The following is an 18,538-nucleotide window of genomic DNA, read 5'->3' as shown; positions in this document are numbered from 1 at the left end:
GGGAGGGGAGGGGAGGGGAGAGGAGAGCTGGGCATGATGGTCCACACCTGTAATCCCAGCAGCTCAAGAGACTGAAGCAGGAGAATTCCAAGTTCAAGGCTAGTCTTGATAATTTTGAAAGAAAGAGAAAAGAGGGGGCGGGGAGAAGGAGAAAGAAGAAAAGGAAGAGAGGAGGAAGAAGGAGAGGAAGAGGAGCCAAGCTTTTTTTTTTTGGTGTTGGTGGTACTGGGGATGGAACTCAGGGGTAGTCTACCACAGAGCTACACCCCCAGTCCTTTTTATTTTATTTCTAAAATTAGGCAAAACCAGGCATGATGGTGCAGCCCTGTAATCCCAGCAGCTCAGGAGACTGAGGCAGGAGGAAGATCACAGTTTCAAAACCAGCCTCAGCAGTTTAGTGAGGCCCTGAGCAACTTAGTGAGACTCTATCTCAAAATGAAAAATAAAACAGGCTAGGGATGTGGCTTAATGGCTAAGTGCTCCTGGTTCAATCCCTTGTACAAAAAAGAAAGAGAAAGAAAATAAAGAAAGAAAGAAAAAAAAAAAACTGGGAATGTAGCTCAGTGGTAGAGGGCCCCTGGGTTCAATATCTAGTACTGTGAAAATCCTAACCAGGAGCAATGACCCATACCTCCCAACTACTTGGGAGGCTGAGGTAGAAGGTTACCATGTGCCGCTTGCTTTCTGCCAGGCCAGCAGGAGGACCATCTACCTTCTTCTACATCTGCCCTCAGAGACCCCTTCTATTCTTTACACACGTCCCAAATTAGAGGCCAGCCTGAGCAACTTAATGAGACCCTCTGTCTCAAATTCTAAAAAATTTAAAAAGCGGGGGGAATGTAGCTCAGTGATAGAGCACCCCTGCATCGTTCCATCCCCAGTTTAGAAGGACAAAAATCCTAAGGAATCCACTAAAAATTGATTGGAAAAACAAATTCAGCAAGGTTGCAAGATACAAGATAAACAGACAAAAATTTCAATTTATTTCCATATGCTCTCAATGAACAACAGAAAATAAAATTAAGAAAAATTCCATTTATAGTAATAATATCAAAAAGAACAAATACTTAAGAAACGTTTAAAAAGTTCAAGCCAGGTGTGGTGGCACATACCTGTAATCCCAGCAGTTTGGGAGTCTGAGACAGGAGGATTGTGAGTTCAAAGCCAGCCTCAGCAAAAGCGAGGTGCTAAGCAACTCAGTGAGACCCGGTATCTAAATAAGATACAAAATAGGGCTGGGGTGTGGCTCTGTGGTTGAGTACCCCTGAATTCAATCCCTGGTATCAAAAAGAAGGAGAAGGAGAAGGAGAAGGAGAAGGAGAAGGAGAAGAAGAAGAAGTTCAAAACTTTTTTATGTGTGCGTGTGGTGCTGGGGATGGACTCTGGGGCCCCATGCCTTCTAGGCAATGCTCTAACACTGGCTACCTCACCAGCTGAATTATGATTTTTACAATGTGAAAGCAATACACGTTCAGTAGAAACTGGATTTAGAATTGAGATCTTTTCCAGGGCTAGTTGCTTTGGTGTCTGTGGTTGGCAGAGTCATGGCCCCCCAAAGATGTCCATGCTCTAATCGCCCTGGGATCTGTGTATAGGTAGGTACCCTGCAGAACTCTGCAGATATGATAAAGATTAAGGATGAGGGAGTGGCCTAGGTTATCCAGAGGGGTTCAGTGGAATCACTAGGGTCCACCTGGAGACTTGTTTCTGGCTGCAGTTAGAGATGTGACCCGGTTACAGTGGTGTAGGGCTGTAATCACAGTTGCTTGGGATCACAGAGAGGCCTATGCTTGAGAAGGACTCAGCTGTCTGCTGCTGACTTTGAAGATAAGGAAAGCCATAGTCAAGGAGCTTTTGGATGCTGGGACAGCCCTTAGCTGAGAGCCCTCAGGGAATCAGGGACCTCAACTCCAAAACCACAAGAACCTGAATTCTCCCAGCAACCCAGGGAGCAGGGAAATGGACCTCCCCTGGATCCTCCAGAAGGGGCACTACTTAGAGCACCTCAGTTTCAGCCCAGAGGCTCCACCATGGGGACAGGGCCTTCGAAGAACCTTTTAGTTCTCCCTCTTGACCCACGGACCCTAGTTTTAAAGCATTTCTGTTTATAACAGGACAGGAATTGAATGTTTGTTTCAGCAGGAATTAATACCAAGCATATGATATTTAATAAAGCTGGGCTGCGCCCAGGGTCTCATCCTGCGTGGTGTCAGCCTTCCCAGTTTCTTGGGGAAGAGTGTTGGATGGAAACCACTGGTGTGAGCTGATCCACCATCCCAGAGCTTCCTAGTTCTTCTCCACACCTCAAAATCCAGAATCCAAATGCTGCACAACCTTGTCTGAGTTCTAACCCTCTCTTCCAGAACATTCTTCTTGGCTGGCTTGCCCTGTTGTTTTGGTTTTCTATGCTGCATCAGAAATGACCACAAATTCAGCAGCTCAAGACAATACCCATTAGATTATCAGAGTGCTGTGGGTCAGGAGTCTGGGAGGGCAGAGCAGCATCCTTGCCCAGGCCTCACAAGGCTGCACCAAGGTGGCAGCACGGTGGGGGGTTCATCTAAAGTCCAGGATCCTCCCAAACTCACGGGCCATGGGCAGAATCCATAGGGTGTGGGTGCGTTTGAAGGCCTGGGTCTCTGTCTACTTAAAGGCCACTGACTGGGGCCACTCTCAGCTCTTCCATAGGCCTCAAAAGGTCACCTTGCAGCTGCTTGCTTTCTGCCAGGCCAGCAGGAGGACCATCTACAGACTTCTCCTACTTCTGCCCTCTAGAGACCCCTTCTGTTCTTTACACAGGTGGTGTTCATATCACACAGAGCCAACCTTCTGCTGGGGAACAACTCAGGGGCATTCACTATAATCAGAGCACTGAGCTTCAGCCCCAACAGGTGGGGTCTGGGGCCCTCAGGAGCTACTTGTTCCCGCTGAGGGAAAGCTGAAGGGCTCCCTTGCCTGGCCTGCCCAGGGCAGGCTAAGGAGAGCTACCTAAGTATGCCTTCTGTCCCATTTTGTCCCTTTGCAGGACAACCACATCATCCTGTATGTTCACCTGCCTGCTGTTTCTGTGTCCTGTGACATTCTGTGGACTGACAGGGAGAAGCTATCGAGCTGATCAAACTGCATCAAGTTTACTTTTCCTTTTTCCATCTTTTGCCTATGTCTCCTGCAGGCAGGCAGCCAGCCCCAGCCAGCCAGCCCCCAGGCAGTCCTCCTGAGCTAGGCTGCCAGTCTCAACCTCTCCTGGCTCCAGAACATTTTCATCACCCCAAGAGGAGACCTCCTGTTCAGAGCCCACCTTGTTGGTCAGACCCGCCCAGGAGACCCTTCCTTATGAGGAACTCAAGTGACCAGTTGCTGAATCATAGGAGTGTCATCCATCCAATCCATAGGTCCCTCCCCTCAGGGCCAGGATCTTAGAGGATATGCACACCAGAGTTTGGAGGTCCTGGGAGATCTGTCCTACACCTGTCCACCTGAGGGGCATCCCTCCCTTTGCTCCACGGGAGCCCCACACCGCAGCAGAAGAACCTGTGTGTGCCTAGTATGCTTATTATGATATTTAATAAAGCTGGGCTGCACCCAGGGTCTCATTCTGATCCTGCTCAGGTCCTGGCAAGTTCCAGGGAACACCGGCCGTGGGTCATGGCCGGCACTGCCAGCAGTAACAGCGTCTACCTCCATCTCTCTCTAACTCCCGCCACTCCTGAGCACACGATGAAGGGGCTGGAGAGCTCCTTCTAGGCAATGCTCTAACACTGGCTACCTCACCTTGTCTTTTTGTTTTCCCTGTGCCTAGCCTGCTGCCCTCCTTCCTCCCCTACTGCCCCCAGTAGATCTGGACAGCAATGAAGTGCATGGCCCCTGCACCACCCCTGCCCCCACCCCCCAATCCAAATCCAGACAGTGAAGCTAGGGGCCAGACAGTCTCCGGATGCTTCTCTCCCAAAATTGGCATGTTTGGCAGGAGTCCCCCCCCCCGCCACGGGGCCGCTGAGACCCTCTGTGGGAGATAGCTTTCCCTGCGGCGGTCAGAGCGTTTCTCTCCAGATCGGCTTCCCATCAGATATCCCGTCCTCCCTGGTGGGAGACGGAAGAGAGATGATAGGATCTGACCATGGGAGGCTGTGGAGTCGGCCGCTCTCCCCCCTGCAAGGGGGCCCAGCCAGGAGCGGTGGGAACTGAGAGACAGTGAGAACAAGATCTCTGATTGTTCTCGATGGCCCGGCTGGAGATCTCGTTTTCCCCTTAATCAGAAGGCTCGTGTATGAAATCCTCTGGCAACAGTTTCATATTAACTGTTTTGGTTGACTGACTGTTTTCGTAAGGTTCTTCCAACAGAAATCACACACAATATGGCTCAGATTAAGCAGTATGAAAGGAATTCTCGACCTCAAAGCCGGAAGCTTGGCTTGGAGCAGGAGAGGGATCCTCGTCTTATGTCCAGAAGCCTCAGCGGTGCCTGCTGTTGGGGATGGCTTAGACAGGTCCCATCATTCCTGAAAGTGGGGACAAATGTCCCCAGGCAGTGGGCTCAGGGACAGGGATGTCTTCTGAGGCCTGGCTTACCTGAAAGTCTCTGTGGCCTTGGTGGGCTCCTGCCCATCTAGTCTCCCTGGTGGCTGTCACACCATGTGTCCCTGAAAGCCAGGACTCTAGCTGGGTTCTCAGCCAGACCCTGCCCACAGCCCATCTGGAGACATAGTACTTTGTCCCCTTGCCAGAGGGTAGGATCTAGAGGCAGGACCCCAACTGGCCTCCAGGATCCCTCAAGGGCCCTGCCTAGCCTGCCCATCCTCAATGGCTCAGGGCCAGCAAGGACTGTGTTCCCAGCTTGTCCCACATCTCCTCTGGACTCACTGTCCTATCTGGGGAGGAGTCCAGAGAGTCTCTGAAGTGGGTCACCACAGGACTTACTGCTGTTCCAGCCCAGCCCAAGGTACCAGCAGCCTGCAACCCAGAATGAACCAGGGTGAGACAAGTCCCCAGGATGGGGCTGCATTCCACGGCTCAGTGAGGATCTGCAGCTCCACAGGAAATGGCTCCTGGCCCGGCCTTGGATAAGGGCTGGTGTTCTGTGTTCTCTCTGGTTCTGTATTTCTCTCTCTGACATCCATTAGTCACAGGCCAAACTAACAGCCACCTGTTCCATCTGCCCTGCTACCCAGAGCCCCACGTCTGACCTGCTCCTTATCCAACTCTCAAGAGCTCCTGACCCTGACCAGAACCACTCAGGGCCAACCAGGGATGCCAGCCCCACCCAAAGCCCCCAGCATTATTCACACTATCCAGACCTGGGCTCCACCTTCCTGGTGGAGACTCCAAGAAAGACCCAGGCCTCAGTTTCCCCTGCTCCTTTGGCCCCTGTTGGTCCCTGGTGCCTCCCCTGTGGCCCTAGGTGTTGTGCCTTGCCCCTCCTCTCAGGGAATGTAATAAAATCCTTGTGGCCCTCTGGATCATCACTTAGTGAGCTCCATAAAGTAAGAATCCTGAGGGTACATTTTGAGACAGCTGGTTTGCAAACTGGCTCTCTGACTGGTTTCCTAATTGCAGGCCCAGGATCTTTACAGGACCTCACAGGAGTTGGGAGGAGGAACAATCTTTAGGCAGTTTCTAGAGAGAAATCTAAGTTAGGAAATAGAAATATCACTCCAAATCCTAGTGTGCCAGTGGTTCCCAAACATATAGACAGCTGTGTGCTTACACCAGCAGCCCAGCAGGGCCCACATGGCCCTGCACTGGGGCCACTCTGCCACCCAGCATCGACCCTGTATCCTCACTTCCTGAACTAAAGCCTCAAGAGCCTCTTCCCAGAACTGAACAACCCTTGCCTGTCCTTCCTCCACCTGATGGCCAGTCTGCTAGAGGCATCTTGCTTAGAACCTCTGGTCCAGGTAGGCACTGCAGGGCCTCTGGGGCCCCTGAGCCAACTCCCCTGGGAGCTGTGATGGTATGCTACCTTCCGCTTTGAGCCTCCTCCTTGGTAACAAGGATCCATTTATGCCCTTCCTGCCATTAGGGAGGGGGACAAGCAGGGGACACGTATTGGCCAATGCTGGATGCTGGGGGGGTGGGCAGCAGCAGTCTGGAGGACACCCAGACCCTCCCCACCTTTGGGCCAGAGTGGTTTGACTTGCCCAAGGAAGCATTTTTGGATCCTGCCCAGCTCTGTGCACCAGGGTGATGCTCAGGAGGGGACAGAGGTACATTAGTCCCACTCCCTGTGAGAGCCAGAGGAGGAAACGTGACCCCACTAGATTTCTTTCTCTCTGACATAAGAGCCTTCTCTCTACTTTGAGCCAAGATGCAGTGACAAGAACTGGACCCTTCTGCCTAAAACAAGCAAAGAACAAGACAAAATATACAAAGCTGTGGATACAACCCCAGGCAGCAAAGGACAGTAGCCCCAGAGACACAGGGAGCCGTGAGGCATGTCCACTCTAGATGGCGCATGGACATGGTTTCTAAGCTGCGAGGAAGGGAGGGGAACCGAGGCCAAGCTGGTGGACTCCTGCCAATGAAGAGATGGAGTTGGGCAGCAGAACACCAAGGTGACTAGAGTTTGTGATGGAGTACCAGAGGAGAGCCACACAGAGCCCCATCCTCTGCAGAGGGTCCCCAGATCTTGCACCGAGAACAGATGGAGCAGATGTGGAGGAGACATTCTAGGGAACGAGCAATCTGCAGGGTCAGAAGGAACCTGGGAGAGCACACAGGGCTGGCAGGACCCGCTGCCCCAGCGGCACAGCCAGACTCCGCCTGCACATGTCCCTGCAGCCTCTGAGGGATCTGTGCCCTGAATCCTTTCTTCTGTGGCATCTGTCCCATACAGCTGTGTGCCTCCCTCATGAATCTTTCGTGTCCTAACAGAACTAATAAAGCTCTCCCAGAATCTTCTCTCCCAACACATCCCTGTGCTGCTGAGTTTTCTGTGGAAGTTTTTTTTTTTTTTAATGAAGTGAAATTCACACAACAAAATCAACCATTTTAAAGTGAACAATTCAATGGCATTTAGTGAATTCCCAATGTTGTGTGACCGACGCCTCAATTCAGTTCCAGAATGTTCTCATCATTTTGAGAGGAAACCCTGCAGCCACTAAGCAGCCACTCCCTGTCCCTCCAGCCCTGGCCACCACCAAGCTGCTCAGTCTTTATGGATTGCCTATTCTGCACATTTCATACAAATGATTATGCAAGATATAACTTCCCTGGCTGGCTTATTTCACTTAGCAAGATGTTTTTGAGGTTGATCCACACAGAAGCAGGCATCAGAACATTATTCTGGGGCTGGGGTAGCTCAGGAGTACAGCACTTGCCCCACATGCATGAGGCCCTGGGTTCGATTCCCTACGTGGAAAAAAATAATTACATTTTTTGTAGCTGAATAATAGCCCGTTGCATGCACACATCACATGATCACATTTAGTTTACCTGATCATTTGCTGATGGGCACTCAGGCAGTTTCCACCTCTCAGCTACTTAAATACAGCTGCCAGGAACACAGGTATGTGAGTATCTGTCCAAATCCCTATCCTTAAGACTTTGGGTTGTATATGCAGAACTTGTCTCATATCCAAGAATTTTCTTTCTTTCTTACTTTTTTTTTCCAGTACTAGAGATTGATCACAGGGCCCTATATATGAGAGAAAAGCATCTACCACTGAGCCACAACCCAGCCCTTAAAGTCAGGATTTCCTCACCTAGTACTCCATCACCTAACGTGCCTGTGTGTCCCCTGCTTGAGGCACCTGCTGCCCTGCCCTATCACAGCTGGTGCTCTCAAGGTGGTCTCCTCTCTCAGGGAACCTCCCTCTGGAATGGCCCCCTTCCCCCTTGCTCCCTGCTTCCTGGTGCCTGTCACACTCTGTATTTAGTGCTCCACTCTCCTAGTTGCTTGGTGGCTCACTTGGTCTCCCTGGCCTCTTGGTGACTCCAGATGGTCAGCACTGCCCTGTCCATCACAGAGTCCTCAGTACCTGTGGGCTAAGAGAATAAATGAACTTGTCAGGCCCTATCAGCTGCTGTTGCTGCCCTGCCTTCCATTTCTCCAGACCCCTCAGCATGTCACTGACATCCAGAACCTTGATCCTGGCCCATGGGAGCCCAGAGAGTCAAGGAAGTTCAGGAGCTAACCGGGAGCATGAGGTTGACATGCAGGAAAGAGAGAAAAAGAGCCAGTTCAAAGCCCGAAGGCCTGAGGGAGGCACAGAGGGAGTCGGGCCTCAGGAGCAAGGGGCTTCCTATAGGGCTCCTGCCGATGCTTCTTGGCTGCCCAAAGCTGCCCCTAGGACAAGGTGGATAAAAGGAAATCACAGGGAACCTTCCTCATCCCTAAGCCCCTACCATCTGGCCTCAAGAGTCAGCCCTTGACAATTTGAGAGGAAACTTCTGGAATGGAACGAGACACCAGGTTCAGGACAGCATCACTTTCCCAGCCTCCACAGGAACAGAGGGCATGGGCGGATCGGATTAAAATGAGGCACTGCCCAGACTAAAGTGTCCAGGCCTTCAAGCATCCCTTCCCTAGTGAAGTCACCGCAAATGGACCCCTAGGAAACCACAGTTCAGCAGCTCCTCAAAGGGGACAAGGAGCCGAGGGCAGGCTGGCAAATGGGAAGGGGCTCAGGCCTGGGGAGCCAGGAAGGCATGGGAGCAGGGCCTATGAGGGGATTCAACTCTTCTGAAGTCACTCAGTCCTTCTCTCACCCTTGGCGTGGTCCCCTCCTGCAGCCAGAGAACGGCCACTGCACGAGGCTGGAGTGTGCACCTTGGGCCATGTGGAGACCAGCCACAAGGACCAGGAGGATCAGGCCTTTCCCAAAGTACCCCTGATTCTGGGGCAAAGGAACCCACAGGTGCTGCCCAAAGCAGACTCTCCCAGTCCAAGCTGCACCCCAGGAGCCCAGCTTCCCTCTACCTCCCCGGTCCTGCCCTTCACAGTCCCCAAGGAATCCAGTGGGGAACAAGCCCAAGGCTGCCTCACACTCACCCCTTAGTCCCACCCACTCTAACCACAGGAGGCCAGCTCAGCCCTCATCAGAGGGGTCACCCAGAACCAGTGGCCTCAGGCAGCTCTTCCTGGAGGAACAGGGGTCAGCAGGCCCAGCCCCAGCCGTGCTCTGATCCCAGGTTCTGCCTTGACCTGTCCCTGAGGTCGCGCACACCAAGGCAGGCAGTATGCCCCTTGGGATGGACAGCATGGTGAAGACTATTGCAGGGGTGCCAACAGGAAAGAGGAGGACGGGAAAGCTACGGGCACTTTCTGGGTCTCCTCTTCTAGAGAGGGCTTCCTGGTTACCAATGCAGCCTCCCAGTGGAGAGTACGATCCTGTTCCTCCCTGCTTCCAAGGCCAGGGCCTGCTCAGGTTCAGCATCTGCCATGTTCAAGGCCCAGAGCGAGAACACCACCTTCACTCAGCCCCCCACCCACTCTTCCTAGGACCCACCCTGGACCACATGTGACCAGGAGGCTGGGGATAAACGAGGCCTCCTCCCCAGGCTTCTCCTAGCCCCTTCCTTAACCCCAAGGCTGTGAGGACCTCCATCACTGCCCATTCCCATCCCAGTCCCCTCTCCTGGTCAGGACAGGAAGAAGGTAATTGAATCAGCACTTCTCACCCGTTCTGGAACGTTCCAACATGGAAACCATGGAGCAGCTGGGGAAACAATTTAAGGACTTTAATTAAAGGCCGATGACTCCCCCAAGGAGCCCTACCACCCCCACGCAGCCTGTAGGACCCACCACATCTGCACACAGTGTGTTCTGGAGCTCAGCTGGGTACCTTGCACTGGGCGTAGGCCCACAGGCTGAGTTCCCAGTGGGGGGGACAAGAGGGACATCCCAACCCATCCTCTCTCTTCTCTATTTCCAGAATCTGTCCCTTGAGCCCTGGGCCCAGGCCTCAAAGCCAGGTAAACTAGTGCTCCCCACAACTCTGTGCCCTAGATGGGGAAAGTGAGTCACCTGGATAAGCTCAGCAGAAGCATGGCCACCTCTACCTCCATTCACACTCTCTGTGGAGACAGGCATTTCAGGCAGAAGGAACAGCATGTGCCAGGTCTGTGAGGTTGGAAAGAGCATAGCAGGTGTGAGGAACTGGCCACGGCCAGCGAGCAGGAAAGTAGGGCTGAGGGGAGCAGGCAGATGTGGGGAGAGGCCTCGAGGGCCTTCACAGCTGCAGGCAGGCATCTGGTCTTCATCCTAGAAGCAGTGGGGGTAGGGCTGGGATTGGAGCATTTTAAAATAATGGGATCTGCCTTCCTCTGAGGACATCCCTCTAGTTGCCATTCAGAGAGCTCCCTGTAGGAGAACAAAGGAGGGGGGAGATGGTGTGGGCCCAAGGCTTCCAGACACAGCAAGCTCAGCATGTTCAGGGAGAGGAGGGGACATAGACACCACGCTGAGCACTCACTGCCTAGCAGGGCCTGTCCTGCTAGGGTTCTGTCCCTTCCTTACCTGGCCCCTGTAGCTGCCCAGCCCTTTCCCTCACCACATCAGTCTCGAGTCTGGGGAAAGCTATGGGTTCATCTCATTCACATTTGGGCCCACATCTGCCCACCACGCTGGAACTGCACTAGCCCAGCCAGTGCCAGGAGGGGAGCCTATAACCACTCCCAACCCTGCCGGGGGTGGAGGGGCCTGGAGACAGGTCCAGCCCCTCATCCCAGCTCCACTGAGCCCACAGAGTAATAGGAGCAGGGGTGTGGGAGACGTGACTAAGTCACACTCCCCAGCTGGGTGCTGAGACACTCAGTTGCAGAAATGTGGCAGACCTTTCCCCACTCTTTTTGGGTGCGAGGGTCAGTGTCTTGTGCATGGGTGTGTCTTGCTACAGCCCCATGGGTGAAGCTATGCTTACCTGTTCCTTTGTAATATAACCCCCTGCCCTGTTTACGATAGAATCTTCTGTGTCCCCTTCTCTTACTGTGCCCTTGGGTGTGGCCTACCCAGGTGTCAGTCAACCTGCTGACAGTGGACATCATGAAGATAGACTCAGCCCCCTGAAACCTGACCCCTTGCCTCATTTAAATAACTTCTCCTCTCGCTCTCTCTCTCTCTTTCTGCAGACCCTTAAGGTCAGAGGAGCCATCACATCGACCCCCAAGAAAAAGGTATTTGTGTCTCTTGTGTGGTTATTTCGTGCAGCCCAGTTAGCCCAGTTTAACTGGAGTAACCCCTGAACCTTTTAGTCGCGAGAACAGAAACGCGGCACAGGGGTCTCTGATAGCTGGAGAGAGACAGATGTCCCCATCTACCTCCCCGTCCCACTGAGCCTCTTGGAACATCAATATGAACTGACCCTGTGTCCACAACATGATGGGATCATGTGACAAAGACAGAGGATATGGTGACTGGTGGAGCCACTAGCTCACGGTGAGTTTTGCCAGTCAGTCAGGGAGGGACAGAGGCTGACAGATTGCCCCTCAAACCATCCCTCACTGCTTGCATCCCTGGGACCCAGGACAGAGTAGCCCAAGTAACTGAGAAGTAGAAAGGCCACATCAGGGCCAAGGACAGGCCATGAGATCCAAGGAGCAGCCTGGTGTGCCAAGAACACAGCCAGGCCCCGTGGCAGGTCTGGGACAGCATAGGCATCTGGGCCTGGGCCCAAGTAGCCCCAAGGTCATTATCAGGGCAGCTGGTAGGCACCTGGCAGCGAGTAAACGGCCAGGAGCAAGTGAGAGTCATTACCGAGGGGGCCTCACATTCCCTGGAGAGGGGTGGACAAGCATCCCAACCTCCCTGGTTAGGAGTGGGCAGCTGGGCTGCAGATGGGCACTGATTCCTGTCCTGTCCTAGGGGAAGGGCACAGGATAAAAGCAGCCGATCTGGCTGGGGCAGTGAGGGCCTGGGGAGTGGGCGGGGTCTTGTGGGCTTGGCTGGAAGCCATCTCCACTCACCACCTGGCAGTTCCAGGAGGCTGCCAAGAGGGAGCAGCCCCAGGCACTGGGAGCAGGATCAGCTGGGGTTGTGGGTGTAGCACACACAGTCAGCCAGACCCCACTTCAATCCTGTCCACCACTGAGGGGAAGCCCTGCTCATGGAGACATGGAGACAACCCTGCTCATCCTCCCAAGATTGAGAAGAGAGGCCGACTGGAGCCTCCAGAGCCACCAGGGTTAATCTGTGCGTCACTAGGCAAGCCTTAACCCTCTCCGAGCCTCATGGACTCATCTGTGACATGTGACCAAGTGCGTGCCACCTTCAAGAACTCTTAGGGAGCAGGTTTGGGATGACACCTGAGCAGTCAGTGCTTATAGTTAGCTGTGTGAGCACTTCCCATCTCAAGGCCAAGTGGAAGATACCCATCCAGACTTTATTCCTTAAATACTCTCCACCTAGCATGTGGAGGCATCTGACCAGATGGGCAAACATAAATACAGTTACTGAGTGTCCAGGACACGTCTGCCTGGGTCTTGCTCAGTCCCAGCCAAAGTCCTGGCTGGTCATCTGGTAGAACTTGCGGTTGAAGGGCCGGTAGAAGTCCTGTAGGCGCTGGACCACAGCCTGAGGCACACGGGGGTGGGGCCTGCCCTTGGACTTGCCCAGGCAGCGGGGGCGGCTGCTACCCTGGGCCTTCTTGAGGCAGGGGAAGCCCTTGGTGGCATTGAAGTAGAAATGCTTGTCCGTGACAACCCGTTTGAGGCCCAGAAAATCCTGCACGCGCCCGACCTCTCCTGCTGGATCGCTGACCAGGCGCTCACCACTGACAAAAAGAAAATGGGACAAAGGGAAGTAGCGCAGCCAGTTCTCCAAGTGCTGAGCATAGAGGCCAATGCGAATGGCGCTCCAGGCCGTGTCCACGGGGCCCAGGCCATGGCGGAAGGCCAAGGCACGGAAGCTGGGCAGGCCGGGGGTCTTGGAGAGTGTCTGGGCATAGTCAGAGATGGCCCTGGTCACTGGGTTCCGCACCACCACGATCAGCTTCGTGTCTGGGGACATGCTGTGGATGCGGCGGGGGGCCTCCCGTGTCACAAAGTAGCTGGGGGTCTTCTCCATGGTGATCTGGCCATCTAAGGTACGTGGCATCAGGCTCCTGGGGACAAAGGGAGAGGGGTGGCCCGAGTGGGTGCTGGGCATGGGTGAGAGTGCTTCGGCTGTGAAGCCTTGTCCCCAAGTTAGACCTGAAGCTCACCCTCCCTCCCACTCAGACCCAGTTCCTGAAGAGCTGGACGGGAGGTGCACTGAGGGGGCCCAGGGAAAATAGGATGATGGTCACTGGGGAGAGGGTGGACAAGGAACTCCTCATCAGCCATTGGCCATCCTGGGCAAGCTCTAGGGCCCCTCAGCCCAAGTGTCTGCTCCTCTAAGGCCTCGCAACCCCGCCCATCAGACCCATCCTTCCCAGAGCTGCTGGCCCCCACCTTGACATTGTTCTCACCCCAGACCAAGTGCCCCTGAGCTGGTGAGCCTGGCCTTGTAGCCTGCAGGCTTCTGTGCTCCAATCACTTGAGGTCACCCTTTCATTTGATGGCTGACAGCGTCCCTGAATTAGGTCATCAATTATTGTTATTGACAAGAGTCGCTGGCAGGGGGCCTCTCCCCCATGCCCTGTAGTTTAATTATACCCTGCCCCGGACTTCAGTCACCCACCTGGGCCCAACTCAGAATGCCAAAGAGCCACCAGCAGAAACCGAACATTTGAGAAATTAGTGACATGGCAGTGACCCCCCACCCTGGGGCTTTCCAGACCTTGCAGGGGTCCCAGAGTGCCAGGCCAAGGACTCAACACTTCTGAGATTCCAAGATTCAGAGGGAGTCAGCTGACCACAGCTCCCAGACTTTCCCAAACCAGGGGGAGCCCATCCTAAGCCCCCAGGCTGGGCAGGCCCAGGCACCCCAAGTGGTGTCCTGAGGCAGCGCCTGCAAGCCAGGTAGTACAGGGTGAGGTTGGGCAGGGCAGGGCAGGTCAGCTCAGCAAACAGCTCCAAGGGCGGGCTGGGAACTAGGACAACAAAGAGCCTGTGCCAGGGAGGAGACACCTCTGCCCAGCCCTGCCCAGCCCTGCTCCCACCAAGAGTCCCAAGGACTGGTCCAGCCAGGAGGGGGACACACAGGGCCAAGTCCAGTCTCAGCCAGCCTAACTGACCCACAGACCTGTGTCCTCTCTCTCTGTTCAGACCCCTAGGGACACTGTCAGGCCGACACAGGTACACAGAGCCCCACAATGCAGTTGCCTGTGGTGGGACAGGAGGTACGTACATGTGCCAAACAGGCAAGAGGGAGACCCAGGATGCCAGGCTCCCCAGCACTAACCATAACCAAAGCATAGTTGGGTGGGCAGCATGGGAGGAGCCACCCCATCCCTCAAAACAAGGTCCAGGGTACAGCTAGCCAATAGAAATCACCAGGGTTTGTGAGCAAAAACCATCCTCACTCTACCCTAGTTCCATTTGATAGGCAGCACACTGAGGCTCAGAGAGAAAGCAGGACATGCTGAAGATTGCTGACCCTCAGCCCTCCTTGAGGCCCACCTGGGAAGGGGTGTCTGCATGTCCTCTCCTCCCAGAGCCCCTGACTCCCACCACCTACCCTGTATGTCTGGGGATCCTTTTGGAGACAGCACCAACTTCCCCAGGGAGAGCTCCAAGAGACCCTGGCTGCAGTCTGCCAGCCAGGGCCCCCTTGCCCCAGGTGGAGTCATAAGAAGGGGAGTGTCCCCTCCCTAAGCTCACTGCCGGGAAGGGAGGACACCAGGCCTCACCAGAAGTCACCCTCTGGAGCCCCATCCCTAGCTCATCCCCTCCCTTCTTTGATGTGCCCTGACCACACCCCATTCCCCACACCAAGTGATTTCAGGGGCCCAGCCCTTTTCCTTCCCAGACTAGACACCTGGTTCTGAACATCTCTGACTCTTCTCCTGCGGAGGCCTAGAAGACTGCTCTCCCTCCATGCTTTCTCTTCCAGGCAGTTGGAGAAGCAGAACTTCCAAGGGGGCAGTAACTCCCAGACCCCCTGTCAAAAAAGGGGGCAGGAGGACTGGGGACAAGCACTTCCTAGACTCACTCCCACCACAAGTCAGCTCTGAGATGGGAGATCTTTGGGATCAATGATTTCTGAGGCCTCCCTGGGCCTCATGGTGAGGTGGGGGATGGGGAAGGGGGAGGATGTGCAGAGCAGAATTCTTTTTTTTTTTTTTTTTTAAAGAGAGAATTTTAATATTTATTTTTTAGTTTTTGGTGGACACAACATCTTTGTTTGTATGTGGTGCTGAGAATCGAACCCGGGCGGCACGCATGCCAAGCGAGCGCGCTACCACTTGAGCCACATCCCCAGCCCCAGAGCAGAATTCTGACCGTCCATGGCAAACTTCTGACAGGCGGTTCAGAGGACCCTCCCTCCCCGCCGAGCCCACCTCATCTGGTCTGCATTTCCCTGTGGCTTCCACCCAGCCCTGGGCCACTCTCCCTCCTCCCTTCTCAGCACCCCCACCTTTGTGTCCCATACCTCGCCTGGGAGATCTAGCAGAGTCTGGGACCCAATGGAAACCAGTTATTGTTCTTAACCTGATGCCAGAAAGTACTGGGGGGTTTGTCCTCAGCCACAGGATAGGGAGGACTGGCCCCATAGAAGCCCCTTCCTCCCTACAAACACATACCCCCTCTGCATTCACTGCTTTTGCATCCCGAGAACTAAGGAGGTTCTCCCTGGAATCCCTTTGGCTCCTACCTGCCCCCAGATGGAGTTCCTGGGGTATCTGTGTGATTCCAGCACCTGCCAAACAGTGGGTGCTCAATGATGAGTGAACAGGAAGCAGATCCTGTTTGAGTTTGGGGTTCTCTGGGGCCATGGTGCTCAAGTATTCAAAAGATGAGCGAATGGAGGTCCAGGAAGGGAAAACAGTGTGACCATGGGCAACCCAGGACCCATTCACCAAGGCCAGAGGATGGCCAAGGTCACTGTTGGGGGTAAGTGTGGATCAGTTCTCAGTGGAGCAGTGTCCCAGAAATTCAGCTGGGGGAACTGCTTCTCCTACCTCCCCCAACCTGCACCTGGAATAGGGCCCTGGGGGAACTCAAGGGCTCCACCCAGGCCTGTGTCTGGGAACACTGGGGCAAGGGTGGACATTTTCAGAGCTTGGGGCCTCTTCATGATGGTCCAAAGAACAGACCAGCACCGAGGCTCCGGCACTGGTGAGCAGAACGGCACCATGTTTACACACCTCAGCACACGGCCACGCCTGAGACACTGGGACACACCGTCCAGAAGCTCACACTTGGCTTGCTCTGAATCAGGGGGGTCAGTGCTGGCCAACCCCAAGGGACAGCCCTGGATTAATGGGACTGTGGCCACAGGACATGACCCCTCCACAACCCTCACTGGAGGTGGGTTTTTAAAACGAGAAAGTAAAAAGTCTCTTCTCAGCAGGGTCACACTGTCCTGAATGCACCCCACTCCTCTCCTGGACATGTAGTCTCCCCAAGATTCCCCCTAGGTGCTGAGAGCCATAGCCAAGTAGGAATGACACATGGCATTTTGGGGTTGAAAGGTGACCCTGGTCAGGGATTAGGGTGGCTCCGGGTTTAGGGTGGATCCTGCTGGAATAGGGCAGCTCCAGGTTTAGGGTGGATCCTGCTGGAATAGGGCGGCTCCAGGTTAGGGCGGATCCTGCTGGGATTGGGGCATATCCTGCTGCCCACTCCTTGAGTTCCCGGTTGAGTTCTCGCGGGGTTCTGAGAGAATTGGTACGCAGAGCCCGGTGGAGGGAGTGTATTTTTCCCAGAACATGCGTGTAGAGTGCCAGTGAGAGTTCGGGAATAAAGAGTTGCTGTTTGAATCTACAAGGTTTTTGTGGTGGCTCGGTTATTTTGTGCCCAGACAGACTGCGGCACCTAGGGCTGAGGGTATGACCCCCACCCTGGGGCTGGTCCCTGCTGCCTGTCAGACCCCTCACCCTCCCCAGAACCTCCCCCCAAGCAGAGCTAATGCCAGGGCACACCTGGGTGGGCCTTGGGATCCTGGCGCCTTGAGAACCTCTCAGCACCTACCCGGCCTCATCTCACCCTCCTGGCTTCTCCTCAGTTCCTCTTCACCTCACAGATCCCCTCAACTCCTGTCAAAGCTCACGGGGCCAGTGGTGGCCATGAAGTCTGTGCGTCATTAAAAGGTGCTCCCTTGACCTTTGGCCCCTCTCTCCTTTCTGCTCTTCCTCCCCTCCCTGCACCAGGAATGGGCCAGTGGTCTTTCCCTGGAGCCTGACCTGGGAGGATGCCCAGAGATGGAACACCTTCCCTCACCATGCCCAACTTCCCTAGCACCAGGCCAGCACTACCCTTCAGAGGTCGGGAGCCAGCTCCCCTGTTCTCCACCACCACCACCACCCCGCCCCACCTACCAGTCATCTCAGTGCAAAAGGCAAACAGCAAATGCATGCTGGAGGGGAGGATCTAGGAACAGAGAAACTGGTGTGCATATGTGGGTCCAGACTGGGTGCTGCCATCCCCCACTAATTCTCCAGGTGACCTAGACTGAGGGTATGACCCCCACCCTGGGGAAGAGGTGAGAGCCCTCTGTGAATCCTCATTATCCCACAGGAAGGGACAGGGAGACTTCTGGACACAGACACAGCTGCAGGAGGCAGAGGGCAGGGCCTGGCTCTAGCCTCCAGTGCCAAGCTCAGCAGCTTGCTTCAGCTGAGGCAGAGAGCTCCCCCACATTCCACTGCCGCACCCCAATTGGGGTGCAGGGCAGCTACAGAGCCCTGTGCAGGAGACTGGGTCCCAATCCCCCACCTGGCAGCACTCTCCTTCCTATACCCAGACCTAACTTTCTCCAGACCAAAGACCAAAAAAGCCCTCTAGGGTGAGAGCACTTTTTAGGAGGCCAGAGGGAACTTGGAGGCCCTTTCTAAGGTAACTGGCCAGGAGATGATTGGCCATGCATACCCAGAATAATGATTGGGGGACAGGGTGCCACTGGACTCTAAGATCCCACTGCCTGGAAACTACTTCCTGAGTGGGATCATACACCCATCTACCCATCCCCACCACAATCATGCGAGTCCCTCCACAGACTCCAATAGGGCTTTCCCGGAGTTTTCTAAGTTCCTGGGACCCGTGACCAGGTACCACCTTTTCTCTGGGAGCTGCATCCACGGGGTCAAACTGGAGCCCCCAACAGGCTGGTCTCAGTCCCAATGTCCCAGGACTCCTCCTGTTGCGATCCTGTACGGAACCAGCTGGGGCGCCCATAGAAGCTGACAGGCAGATGGGTAGGAAGCTCACCGATACCAAGCGAGTCCGCGATCATAGCACCTATCGAAGAAGTGGGGCTCCGAGCCCAGAGCGCGGACGTCCGGGTGCAGCCGCAGAAACTCGAGCAGGGCGCGCGTGCCACCCTTCTTCACGCCCACGATAAGCGCCTGCGGAAAGCGCCGGAGACCCGAACCGCTGGCCACCGGCAGACCTGGCGCTCCAGGGCGACGGGCAAGACTGGTCAACTCTATGCGCGCGGGGGCCAGGGCCGGGGCACGGGCGGCTGGCGGGCAGTAGCGGAGGAGGGCGCAGAGGCAGTAGGCGCCGAGCACCAGAGCCACCA

The 18,538-nt window shown here is 54.9% G+C and overlaps 1 protein-coding gene across 3 annotated transcripts; it reads right to left on the bottom strand.

Annotated features, from left to right (window-relative positions):
* Positions 1–3,957: 3,957 nt before the first annotated feature.
* Hs3st6 (heparan sulfate-glucosamine 3-sulfotransferase 6) lies at positions 3,958–18,361 on the bottom strand. Of its 3 annotated transcripts, XR_007342635.1 has the most exons (5): positions 18,226–18,361; positions 9,965–10,060; positions 9,619–9,656; positions 7,432–7,983; positions 3,958–7,347 (listed from the first exon to the last, which is right to left on the bottom strand). XR_007342635.1 is itself a non-coding variant. In XM_048789379.1 (3 exons), exon 3 carries the CDS (start codon positions 13,028–13,030, stop codon positions 12,422–12,424), a length of 609 nt encoding a protein of 202 aa, XP_048645336.1. In that variant the 5' UTR covers positions 13,031–13,037; positions 13,383–13,487; positions 18,226–18,353; the 3' UTR covers positions 12,256–12,421. The 3 variants fall into 3 exon arrangements, 1 of the variants encoding a protein (XP_048645336.1); XR_007342634.1 differs by having other exon boundaries at positions 3,958–7,983; XM_048789379.1 differs by lacking the exons at positions 3,958–7,347; positions 7,432–7,983; positions 9,619–9,656; positions 9,965–10,060 and adding exons at positions 12,256–13,037; positions 13,383–13,487 and having other exon boundaries at positions 18,226–18,353.
* Positions 18,362–18,538: the final 177 nt, after the last annotated feature.

This window comes from Marmota marmota, unplaced genomic scaffold (genome assembly GCF_001458135.2).
Source record: "Marmota marmota marmota unplaced genomic scaffold, marMar, whole genome shotgun sequence".
NCBI classification, from domain to species: domain Eukaryota; kingdom Metazoa; phylum Chordata; class Mammalia; order Rodentia; family Sciuridae; genus Marmota; species Marmota marmota.
Note: the sequence above shows the minus strand (reverse complement) of the source record. Positions and strands in the feature narration are given on the sequence as shown.

Bases quoted from the DNA above. Each gene is read 5' to 3' on its own strand.
- Hs3st6 (XM_048789379.1), bottom strand. From the start codon at position 13,030: ATGCCACGTACCTTAGATGGCCAGATCACCATGGAGAAGACCCCCAGC.